Raw genomic sequence first — 13,760 nt, forward strand, 5'->3', positions numbered from 1 at the left:
GGGGGGGGGGGGGGCGGTCAATATGCTCAATCAGAAAATAGCTACTAAGCATGTACCATACGCAAATATTTAGTGAATATTATGTGACAGGCATGTACTAAGTGATCACTGTATATGAAGTTAGAAGGCAGGTGCTTCTTCTCCTTGCCATTTTCATTAGCTACAGCTGTTACCTACTCTTGAGAAGATTAGTATCTTTCCTGAATGGCATGCTTCTTTGGCTCTGCCAGGAGCTGCTTGCATGCAGAAGGCACATATTTCTTTGTTAAGTCTGAAGATAGGTTCTGCCTGCCTCTGAAGAGATATACCTCTGCAGAGATATACCTGTGGCTGTCCCACCCTTCCAAAGATTTCTGAATAAGTACATATGCTTTATACACCCAACTCTGGACCAGTATTAGAAACCTGTTATTATTACAAGTTAAGCCACATCTCTCAACCAAATCTTTACCAGTAATAAAGGCCAAATATATTAAAAAGATGAGGTGTTTTTTTTTTTGTTTTTTTTTTTTGCCCAACTTTGCCCAAATTTGGCAGAGTCAAATTCGTTATGCACACCAGAGCAAAGAAAAGAAGTAACTACTACTTTCCTAAGAACCCTTAAGATAAAAATTATTCTAAAAGGTTGAAGCTTTTCTTAGCATATACTTGGATATCAAAGAGGGTAGGAAAGTGTGTGTACATGTGTTTAACTGTGCATAAGGAATAGTTAAGGTACTAATTTGTTTAAAGTAAAGAAGATTAGAAACTCCATCATATATATTATGGTATCATGAGTAAAATTCAGGGGTGTGTAGAGTATTTCCACAGGTAAAAGCAAATACATATAGTAGGTTCTTTGTTTTGTTTTGTTTTTGTGTGTGTGGTGCTGGGGATTGAACCTAGGGCTTTATGCATGCAAAGCAAGTACTCTACCCATTGAGATATATCCCCAGCCCTGTCTATTAATTTTGAACTAAATTTGAAGATTAAAAAGTCCCTAGAGGGGAGCTGGGATTGTGGCTCAGCCGTAGAGCACTTGCCTAACAAGTGCGGGACCTGGGTTCAAACCTCAGCACCACATAAAAATAAAAGGCATTGTGTTGTGTCCATCTACACCTAAAAAAAATAAATATTAAAAAAAAGTCCCTAGAGGGATTTGATAATATGCTCAACCACTCCCTCCCTGAAGTTGGTCTCAGAGAGTGCTCAGCTCTGAGTCTAACTTGATGTCAACCTCTACCTTCCATATTCCCCTCCCACAAAGAACTAACCTGCTTCCCTCAGCTAACCAAGCCTGTCCAAGTCCAGGATCAGTACAATAAGGGAAGGCTGCAAAACACTTGCAACTCAGGTCCAACAGAGGTGAAGGCCCCTGCTGCTGCGACAAAGCCATGAACCTGAACAGCTCGAAAAAGCAGCCCCCTAACCATGGAGGAAATTGGTCACAATCCTTCAGCTTGGACTTTTCTTAGCAGAGGATTGCCCATGTGAATATTCACTCAGTTCTCTCACACTGTACACTGTTCACACCTCTGAAAGCACTTTACATTCACTAAAGGGACCCAAGGCTCAGGTCACAAAACCAAACTTTCTCTACCCTTTTCCCTTAGTTGATATAATCCAGTACTATATTTTAAATGCCACCTATAAATTTAACAATTTATAGAAATTCTTAGAATTTTATTTCAGTAGCCCAGAGTTCTAGATTTAGATATCCAATTGTCTATTCATCATCTCTACCTGGATGACTAATAGTATTGCAAAGACAATATGGCCCAAATCAAACTTTCAATTTGCTTTTAAAATTAGTTATGAAATTTGAAAATGACTAGAGAAACTAATCTATGAATTAGCAATAGTACATCTATTCCTACAAATTATGTGGAATGTCTGTAGCAGGATAACCTCTGTGGAGTCCACATGGAACGCTGTGTGCAAACCAGTGAATGATCACACTGGTACTGGGAATCATCACTTGCCCAGAATAGGTAGTATACAGAAAAAGTGAGCAGAAGCAATGCTCATTTCATTCATCTTAGCTTCAAATCCTTTCCCATGAATCTTTGTAGCCTAATTTTCCATTGCAACACTCCAGAACAACTATCATTCCACTTCCAGACTTTTGTCCATGCTATCTTTGATTTGAAATGCCTTTTCTTCTCTGCTTCAGCCCTATCTAGCAAAATTCCAACTAACTTTCAAAGCTCAAGAGAATCAAGTGTGATGGTGCATGCCTATTATCCCAGCAATTCAGGAAATCTGAGATAGGAGAATTGCAAGCACAAAACCAGCCTCAGCAATTTAGTGAGACCCTGTCTCAAAATTTAAAAAGGGCTGGAGATGTGGCTCAGTGGTTAAATGCCCCTGGGTTCAATCCAAACAACAACAACAAAGCTCAAGAGAAATGCCCGCTCTCCCATGAAATCATCCCAGACCTCTCCAACTGGACAGTGAATATTATAAAGGGGAGGAAAATGTATGATTCCAGATCCAAAGCTTTAGTCTTTTTTTTTTTTTTGGCAGTGAGGGAGTGGTTATTGAGGATTGAACTCAGAGGCACTTGACTTCTTTCTCTCTCTCTTATAGGCTAACTGCACATTTCCACAGTCAAAAGCCACATTAAAAGATAAGTAAAGGACCACAATTGCCTGGTTAATCTCTAGCACAACCACTGAATCAGAGCATGCTCTTTGGGCCCCCAAGCTCTGGCTCAACACTGTAAGTGGATGTGGGTACACAAGCCCTAGGGGTTTGGGAAAAGGGAGAGCTCAAACAATGTTCTCTCGTCAGCACTTTGAACAAAAAAATCCATTCAGTGAGAATGGCACCATGTTCCTTTTGCCCTTTCTCCCTAGGAACTAAATTAAACAGATTACAGACAGTGGCAAGAGCTGGCCTCAGAACAGCCTTCCCCTTATTTGTTATTTTTAGCAATTTAGTCCGACAACGCCTGACAACTAAACATGCCTAGAATAGCTAAAGGGAGGGGGATTATCAGATACTACCAGCAAAAAAACACACTAGTCATCACTTCCTCCAACCCTAAGAAAGAATCATTTTCCATGTCTTTACAGCATCACACAGTTTGAGCCTTTAGAGTGACATATAAAAACAGAGTATGTATAAAACACCAGTGGAAACTGATAAGGTTTCCTGGCCTGGAGTACTGTTCCACCCTTACATGTGTTTTCCTAAAAACAAAAGCAGAAGCAATTGAACTAAACTATTTTATACAAAAGTGAGGAATACAATGCCTCTGTGCCCATTCTGGAAAAAGTTCCCCACAAGATGATTATGTACCAAAAAGAATGATTATGTACCCAAAAGAATGGCTTTGGGGTACATAATCAGTGATGGAATTCAAATATTTTTATTTTGCTGGTGGCAGGTGAGAGATCTGTTTGAAAATAAGACAAAGTGAGACTAAAGAGACTCATCCAATTAATCATAATCAGCAACAATAGCATCATCCCCATTTTATAAAAGAAATAACAGCAAAAATTATTTGAAAAATGAATAAACAGGTAAAATAAAAATGGTAAAGCTCTAAGAAAGTAACACAACTACATCAGATTAACTGAAATTCATAAAATATATTGTATAAAAATTAGATACATGTTACAAAATGCCCTTGTGCATGACGGAATCTAATCATTATGAACATTTTTTGAACACAGACATAGATGCTAATATTCTAAGTGCCAAGTATTTATAAAACAGTATAGGATAAAGCACTACAAATGAATAAAATGCTATCTTTCTAGGCGTGTTGACTTATGTATGTGAAGTTAGTAAGCTGTCAGCACAGTTCTACCCAAAAGTATGCATCTCTAAAACAGACGATGCCTAATAGATACTACCTTTAAGCCATCATATGTACACCTCTATGACTTAAGTGACTACAAAAGGTATCAAAGGAGATGCCATCATCTTATATTACATTTTAGATGGCAAAGTTGTAGGCAGACAACTATATTTTATTTTTGCTTCAAAAACAAGGTTCCAATAAAACATTTCAAGTAAGGTCATGATCTAAACAGAAAGGAAACTGTTTGTTTGTTTGTTTGTGGTTTTTACTTTTTTATTTTGTTTCTTTCTGTCTTTTCATTTTAAGGGAGCATTTTTGTTCCTGAAGTGGTAATTCNGTTAGAAATTTAGGGTAATAAATGCTCGACAGTAAATCTAACAGACTTGGAGACCTCTGTTGGTTCAAAAGCCAGTTCTTTGAATTCCGTTCATTTGATCTGACATATGTACCATGCTCATTCGTAAAGGTATGGCCTTCCCCACTTTGAGTACAAACAATCTTGCTTTTTCTGGCCAGTATCTATAACTTCAGGTTAGAGGACATCTGTGGTATGAAAACAGACTGATCAAAGGAAGAAACTAGGTTAAGGAAAAATACAAGAGAGTCTGATTCATTCTTTTTTTTTTTTCTTCTTCTTCGCATGTGTGAGGTACTGGGTTTGATACTCAGCACCACATAACATAAATAAAGGTCCACTGACAACTAAAAATATTTAAAAAAAAAAAAAAAAAAAAAGAAAGAAAGAAATTACTCTCTAGAAGTCCAAAAATCACTTGAGGAACTTTCAAGCATGGGAGAGAGGAGGATAAGGACATATATTTATGGTTAGACACAGAGAAAAGTATATACTACATAAAGCATATAACAATGAAGGTTAAGGTCAATAACTCTGAAGCATTCAAAGGAATAGTCTGGTGTGGACACAGGCAAGTACTTCACAGAGGAAATAAGATACTCCAAATGTATACAAGAAGAAAAGAATAACTGAATCAAAAAAAAAAAAAATGAACTCTTGGCTAACTGGAATACAAACCCAATTTCCTCAAGTCTTTTCCCTTCCTTAATCAAAATAAAGATGTACCATCAGGGAAGATATCACATCAAAGCTATGTATATTATGTGCATATAAAATATGTGTAAAAATGTATTATACAAATTCATAAATAAAAGCTATCCAGTTAAAAGGCTCACTCTATCTGAACTGTAGAGTTCACATCTAAGTTCTCAAACCAAAAAATATTTCTCTTGAGGAAATAAAATCTATCATAGATAGTTTACATTTGGGCAAATTTTAGAATGCAGATTACAACACATATGCAGACAAAGTCATTAATAATATTGATAAAAGGAATGATCAAGCAGAAAAAGAACACATATGGCTTTTGGGGATATACACCTACTCTTCTCTGAAAACCATAGAGGATGATTCTGCAGCTACATTGAGCCCTAATATATCAGGACACAGAGATTATATACAGGTAACTATAAATTCTGGGGTTTCCAACCACCAAGCTCTTTTAGACTTAAGTCTTAAATAACTGAAAACTATTTTAAAACAAACATCCATTTTTACAAATGTTGAGAATGTAAATGAACTCTACAGATATAAGCATTCATATCTGAAATCCCAACATATGTGACAATAAGAGAAACCACTTGACTCAAGACTCCCCAAGTCGAAAACAACACAGAAAAGAAAGTATGCTGGCAACTTGCATTCACTTTTTTAAAATTAAAAAAAAAAGACGGGCTGGGACTGTAGCTCAGTGGTAGAGCGCTTGCCTAGCATGTGTGAGGCACTAGGTTCAATCCTCAGCACCATATAAAGTAAAATAAAGACATTGTTGTCCACCTATAACTAAAAAATAAATATAAAAAAAAAAAGAAAGAAAAGGCACCTATAAGTACCTAGCTATTTACCTACTACTACTGAGGGCAGAAAATTAGCAAGAGGATAGAGACATTTTATACTTTTTTTCAAAACTCAAATGAGGATTAGGGGTGATCTCTGAACAACAGCTCCCCAAACAAGAGGCTGAAATAATCTGTACACTCTGAGAACATCTCGATTTATTAAGGATAAAAATGGACTGTCCGCCTGGCACTTATATATAATAGGCTACCAAAAAGAAATGAAAGTGAACAAATCACGATCTCAGATAACTATGTATTTCACAAACATGTTGAGCAAAAGACAGAAGGCAAAAAAGAATATAGAGTAATGTTGTTCATAAAGTCCAAAAAAACCTCTAAATTTTATTGTTTTAAGGGACACATTGCAAGTAGTAAAATTTTTTTAAAAAGGAAATAATTATCACCAAAATTAAGGTATCAACAAAGTTAAGGTAGTGGTTAGCTGCAGAGCAGGTAGGCAGGATGGCAGTGGACCAGGGAGTGGACAACAGGGGTGGACGGGGCAGATCTACTGTCTTGCCAATATTCAATTATTCAATTGCTCAGCCTGAAAATCATTACAGGTATTTGCTTTATAACTACTTATTCAGTTATACACATTATTTAATGCATATTTCTATAAATGCTCATTTTACTACAAAATAAATAAATGACTAAAATTTTAATGGATTCTAAACTTTGAGTTATGCAAGCAGTTGAACCATTTGGACACTTCGTATAAAAACATTACACCACTGGCTCTGCTCTCACCTCCCCTCTTCACTGAAAACACAGATAAGAATCAGTGTGGGCTGGGGTTGTAGCTCAGTGGCAGAGTGCTTGCCTCACATATGTGAGGCACTGGGTTCCATCCTCAGCACCACACAAAAATAAACAAACAAAATAAAGACATTGTGTCCATCTACAACTAAAAAATATTAAAAAAAAAAAAAAAAGAATCACTGCCAATCATATAGTAGAGTCCACTGGATATCACATCCAAAGAGGGGTCCCATGACACACAAAATAGTACCAACTCAGAAATGTACCCAGGGCAAAACTGGACATCTACCCAAGTGCAATCCACGCTATGGGAAAAAAAAAAAAAAAACACACCCTCAAGAGGCAGAATAAAATTTCCTCAATCATGGGAATTTCTCCAAAACATGTTCTCATCAGAATATCAGAACTAACCCAATTGCAGGGTGACACAGGCACTTCCCGTCCAGTTCTCTCATCACTTTTCTTCCCACTTAAGTTCAGGAACCACTTGGTGACCAAAACTGTCATTTTTGTGGGAGAGTCAGGACATTGCAAGTCAGAGCTTTACATAATTTTTTTTTTAGATTTTACTGATACCCTGGGCTGGAGAACTATTTCAACAATCCAAGAATTCCAACACTCTGTATCAGAAGTGGCACTAAGCCAGGGACAGAAGGCCATGGGTTTCCTTATTCTGTCATTGCTGAGCTTACTGGGAGGTGGAAGGGGTGGTAATCCTGCTGGAGATAGAGGGGAAGGATGGTGGTTACCAGTATATGCATGCACCTAAAATATAAGAGGCTTTTAGTTGAAGGCAGATTAGCCTTAACTAGTAATTTTTTGGTCCACATCTGAAACAAGACAGAGAACATAAATGACATATGGGAACAACTGTAAATGTGTTCACACATATCACTAAAAGCTTACTGCCTAGAATTCACAATAGTGGAAATTCTAGCTCATCTGAATGCTGAAGCTAAGTTTTCAAAACTGCAAAAGAGGACAATAAGTAATTGTTTCCTTCTTACATCCAAAAGAGTGAGCAAAAATATAAAATGCATTTTGCACTCTTCAGAAGACACCAATCTCCTCAATCAATAATTTAAACTTTAAAACTGAATTTTGTCAAAAAAGGATTTCTTCCTAATAATGTTACACATCTTTTTAAAAAAATACTTTACAAAGACTAATGAGACTCAAAAAAATCATAATTCTAAATCCTAAACAATTATGTTTTTGGTGAGTGTTTTTGTTTGTTTGGTTTGGTTGGGTTTTGCTATTCTAAGGTTTCAAACCAGAGCCTTTGTAGGCAAGCACTCTACCACTAAGCTACATCCTCAGCCCTTTTTTTAAACTTTTGAGGCAGGGTCTCACTAAATTGCTCAGGCTGACCCTGAACTTATGATCCTCCTGCCTCAGCCTCCAGAATAGCTAAGATTACAGGCCTGAGCCACCAAACCCAGTTATTTTTTAAAACTGTGCTTTTACACTTTTTCTAATAACAACATATACTATATTAACTATTATACACCTGTTATCTGCTTTAAGAAGTTATATAGTATTTTTTTGGTACTGAGGTTTGAACCCAGAGGCACTTTACCACTGAGCTACATTTCCAGCCCAATTTTTATTTTTTATTTTGAGACAGAGCCTCACAAAATTACTGATCTTCCTTCCTCAGCCTTCCAAATTGCTGGGATTATAGGTATGTACTATCACCCTGGCTTACTATCAGTATTTTTTAAAAATAAAGAACCTCCTCAAATAATGACATAAATAATATGGTTACTCTATCATCCCCAAAGCACTGTTTTGTATGTTCTCATGAACAGGACCAGCATCATTGTTCTACTAATCACTATTTTGATAACATGGTTGTAATTTCCTCCTAGAACTTGACCTATCATCTTTATAAAGGAAAAATTAAAATCTATAAAACATTATCATATTGTAATACTGTTTGAAAACGCTTCATTAAAATAATTATGTTTGGGCTGGGGTTGTGGTAGAGAGCTTGTCTAGCACGTTTAAGGCACTGGATTGGATCCTCAGCACCACATAAAAACAAATAAGTAAAATAAAGGAATTATGTCCACCTACAATTAAAAAAAAAATTTAATGATTATGGTTATTTTACATATACACATTCATAATTTTAGATGCATGCTAAGACAGTGATTGTCTTTATCTTCCAGTAAGGAATATCACTCTCTATCAAAAGGACTTCCATCCATGTCAGCCAACTTAGTGGCTATCAAAAACTAAACAAATTCTAAGTAAACTTTACATTCATTAATTAAAAAAATGGCATAAAATAAATGGGGAGTGGATCTGAAGACAACAAACAAAAAAACAGTAAGAACAGAGCTGAGTAAAAAGGAATCTAAGAAATACCATGAAGATGAGCTTTCAGGTCAGAGAAGCTGAACAACTATATCAAAGAAAAGGTCTGTCCACAGTGTCATTCATACAGACTATTGGTAGAGGGTAATGAGGCATACACAGTGGACTACTTAATGAAACAAGTTAACACTTTAATTAAAAATTAGACTTATGACCCAGACCAAAAAGAAACTTACTCTTTCAGAGATGAATACATGTAAAAGGAAACAGCCTATCCTTTGTCTGCAAAGTTTTGTATAAATTGTGCTTCCCCACTTAATTGCAAGGTATAATGATGGTGATGATAATTATACAGGATTAAGATGAAATAAATTGTAGTGGCAATAAATACTAGGGTACAAAAGAAAAGACTGTATTTAGAAGAGGAACAACAACTGGAAGGCTTTAGAAAAAAACATTTAGATTTCTAAAATCTACATCAAGCTTTCTAAGTAACACTGAAACTAGATTTTCAGCCTCTGCTGCTTTAGTGTTACAGCAGAACCCAGCCTCCTACCAGTGCCTCCCTTCTAAATTCTTGTCTCACAAATGAAGAGAATGAAATCCCTGGATGAGGAAGAGTGAGCCTAAGAGCAGGAGTTCTTTAAGGGAGAAGAAAAGAGAAAGAGCTCCTACAGGGTGAGAGGGAATCAAATAGAGGTTGCCATTTAAATGTACTAGTCTTGGGGGTTATACAGCTACAGAGTAGGGGCACTGATCAATATCTATGCTAATCAGGTCTTGGAAAAGTACCAGTGCTACTGGTCAAAATCTCTGGTAAACAGATATTAGAAAAGTACCAATGCTGTTGGTTCAGCCCATGACCTTCTAATTGGCTGTGCCCTTTTAGTCCTTGAAATTGAACTTTCCTATACCCTCTATTCAAGTCTACTCCTACCCACTTCCATTTTCCCCAATTTGAGACAAAGGCTTGGCTGGAATGTTTGGAATGCTTCTGGTTTATTTTCATGGAGTGGCCTTTACTTTGGGGGAATAAAAGCCTTAATAGGATTCCCTATCCTATCTTATTCAATAGAAAATCATATTTGTGATTTACTTCAACTAGTCATAGTTTATATTCCCAAATTCCCAAACTGTGCTAAGAAGCTAAAAGAATAAATAGGGAGTAGAAGAAAGCAGCACATAATTTAAGAAATTAGAAAATGCTTCTTGAGAAAAGTAGCCGTATTCTAGAAACTGAAGGATTAGTACATGGAGCTGGTAAAGGCAGAAGGACATGTTCAGGTGGAAGAATCTTTAAAAAATCTACTAGAAACAAAGAAAGCACAAGAAATTCCAAAAGTTCAGAATATTTCAGAAGGCTAAGGAAATGAGGGAAGACAGAGAAATAAAAAGAAGTCATTTCATAAAGAGTCCTGAAAATATATTAAAATGTTTGATTTTTACCATAGAACAACAATTAATTTTTACAAAAGGGAGTAATATTACCAAATTTACATCACAGAAAGGTCATTCTAACTTAAATGTGCTAGAAGGACTAAAAGAGGGAAGGCTAGAAGGAGGAAAACCAGTTAAAATGCAATGTAGGCTGGAAACAGCAATTCTGAAGGCTGAGGCAGGAGGATTGCAGGTTTGAGGCCTGCCTCAGTAATTTAGAGAGGCCCTAAGCAACTTAGCAAGAATCCGTCATAAAATTTAAAATAAATAAATAAACAAAAGGGGCTGGAAATGTAGCTCAGTGGTAGTGTACCCCTGGGTTCAATCCCTATTCCACAAAATACAAAACAAAGGGCTGGGACATAGATAGTTTCCCTAGCGTGTGCAAGGACCTGAGATAAATCCCTGGTAAAACATACAATGCACACACACACACACACACACACACACAGTAGCCAAGGAGAAAAGACAAATTAGTAACAATTAAACACCTCATAGCAACAATGGAAATCAGAGGTCAGTGAAATGTGCAATGCTATTTAAAACAGCTGAACATTCCTAAAAACATAAAACACAACTTTGAGTTCTGTATGCAGTAACGACTAACATTTGCACATCAGATAAATACCACCGCTCACTAAACAGACTATGGAGAAATTTTTAATATCATCTAGGAGACCTCACACATCTTTCTGATCAACTAACTGAATAAGCAAAAGAAAATCAGAACAGAAAATCAGAACTCTCTAATTTCCTTAGGGTAAACAGTGTTAACAATTTTAAAGCCCATATATCATTTTCAATATCCTTACACAGATCTTTCTTTTCATAAAAAGAGAACTATATAAAATTACCATTTGAAAACTTTAATGCCCTTATTGCTACTTATGAATAAGAAAAATTTTCAGAATCATATATCTAGTTGCAAAGTATTTGTCTTGCCTACACATGAAAATACTTTGGTGGGGGATTTCCAGATACTTTGTTTCTTTTAAGTGAAAACACTACAGGATATAAAATTTACTGTGAACAGGTGAGCTGATAAAAATGATACGACTGGATACAACAATTACCTGGTTACCACAGGTCAACAGTTTTTTCTTCACTAGGTTTCACTGTTTGCTTCTTTTTGTTTTTACAATTCATCTTTCAAACTCAAATCTTTCATTGACTTTGTTTAAATGATCAGTTAGTCAAACTAAGAAACCTAAGATACTATACACTACCAGGCAATGCCAAGTCAGTGCCCTGAAAAATCCCCAGGAGACTATAGGAGGCGGCTCCCCAATTCAGCAGACGGCTGAGTCAGTTTCTAAACCAGTGCTTCAAATAATACAGAAATTAGATAAAGTGACCTATGAAATCATGACATATCCACCCCCACTTTGGGAAATCTTAATCCGTAAGAAATAATTACCAGTGGTCTGTCAAATCTAACTTTTATTGTATGCATGATGGACTTTTCACGAAAGCCCAAAACACCCCATCAAATCTTAATATGTATAAAGGAACTATACCAATAAATTCCAGGTCCCAAAGATTTACTAACTTACTCTTACCTCTCATCTTTCTCCCTAACTAAAACAAATAAAGCAAAATTTGTTTTCCTCACTTGTCTAGAATCTAAAGTAGGTTAAAGGAATTACGACACATAAGAGACATTATACCAGGAGTCTCTAACAACTGTTACCATTACCCACACTCCTACCCATCCTCCACAATCCACTACCTACATGGTTTTTAAATATGCATTGCTCTCTTGTTTACGGTTTTTAATAAATAGAAACATCCATTCAAAGGTAATAGAGAAAATACATTCAGATTAATAGCATCCTAGCTTCAAAACTGCCTACAGCTCCAAAGAAACTGTTTTGTTTGTTTTATGCACTGCCATGAATATGACCACTTCACGGCTCTAACATAAACAATAAAAATGTGACATGAACCTTGGCAGACATACATTTTCATTTAACATGACACAAAATAATTACTTTTTCATAAAAGCTGACTGCTATTGTCAATATTCACTCAAACTTTACCTCTAATTCTTTAATTTTTTCTTCTGCTATTTTCTGTTTCTCTAATAGCTGATTATGAATTACTTCCTTGGATTGAAGAATAAACCTACAAAACACAAAAAGTTGAAGATTAATCCACATGACCACTGTATTTGTCAAAATCAATAGCTATATACCACAAATATAAAAACTAAGAAAACTTAAGAGGATAATTTCCCAGTTCAGAACAAATAAAATACACTGTTATATTGTAATAAACTCAAAAACCACCACAGGTATTAAGCCTTCTTAGCTAAAAAGGAATAAAAGCTTAAAAGTACACTCTGCTTTCTAATTTAAGAAGGGAATCAGACTTTAAGTAGAATCATAGATACAAAAAAATAATAATTAAAAAATAAATACCACAAACTAACAAAAAAGTCAACAAATGATAAAAATCCCTATAACTTTTATTTTTACATTTATATAATTTAATTTTATCTGGATTTTTTTAAATAATATTTGTAAATTGAAGCTTCCCTTCATCTTTTTTCTTTTCTTTTTTCCTTGTAACAGCAGTAACTCATGACCTTTTAAAGTCACAATCAAGTACTGTGTTAGGATCAATGCATTAGTGTTATATGAGTTCCTCACACAAAAAGCACTGTATAAGCCCAGTATCTTTTATTATTATTTCCAGAGTGTATAATACCTCTGAAAAGCTCAAAATGCACAAGTGGAAAATTTCAACTTTTTCCAACATAGACATATTATTCGCCACTGATGAGGGTGGAAATATGGGGAAGCTTCTTTAAAAATTAACACTGAATCTGTTTTGTGGCTTTATGTTCATAATTTTTGCTTCAGGGAAGGGAAGAACAAGCTCTTTTATTGCTCAAATAAATGAACTAAAGGAGTTTCCTTCAACTGGAACCAAGAGGAAACCCCAGTGCTCAAACCGCTTTCAGCATTATCTAAGCTAAAACAGATTTCAATTAAAGATTATAATTAATTAATCAGACTATTTCTTCTCTTTGCACATAGAGTTTAGCAACAAAGAACTAAATAACACTTCTTAACAAAAAAGTCAACAAAGAAAACATATCAAGGTAGCAATATTCAATTTTCTCTGCTAGCTCCACAAAAACACCACCATCTAGTTAGGCTCTCAAGCAGAGGATATATGTGTTATCATAGATATAAGACAAGTAAAAAGAGAACAAAAAAAACACCTAGCTACTCCCTGACATTTTGGGAGGAAATTTCTTTTTCCTTACTCATAATTACACTTTGTCACATATATTAATACAATCTGGTGAACTACTCTTTTTCACTCTAGTAATTATTAAGTCACACTACCACTGTGACATAATAGTCATCCTAGATAATTTAATCAACGATCAAGTCTTCAGCAGTAACTTGATCCTTTGTTTTAAAAAAAAAAAAGTCAACTTGCTCATACATGTACTAGAAAGACTAACCATATTCATGAAAAACAATGATTAAATCTAGGTCTTTTCCTATAGAACACTTGGTGT

General features: G+C 35.4%; 1 protein-coding gene across 2 annotated transcripts in view; it reads right to left on the reverse strand.

Moving 5' to 3' along the window:
- The window catches only part of Pfdn1 (prefoldin subunit 1), a 58,175-nt gene that overhangs the window by 19,802 nt on the left and 24,613 nt on the right, over window positions 1-13,760 (reverse strand). For both annotated transcript variants that reach the window (XR_007350591.1, XM_015484857.2), the window contains exon 3: window positions 12,265-12,349. Coding sequence is in view for 1 of the 2 variants with exons in the window: in XM_015484857.2 (XP_015340343.1) it covers window positions 12,265-12,349 (85 nt within the window). In the remaining variant the exon portion in view is untranslated. The remainder of the gene's footprint in view (window positions 1-12,264; window positions 12,350-13,760) is intronic.

Source organism: Marmota marmota, unplaced genomic scaffold (genome assembly GCF_001458135.2).
Source record: "Marmota marmota marmota unplaced genomic scaffold, marMar, whole genome shotgun sequence".
Lineage (NCBI taxonomy): Eukaryota > Metazoa > Chordata > Mammalia > Rodentia > Sciuridae > Marmota > Marmota marmota.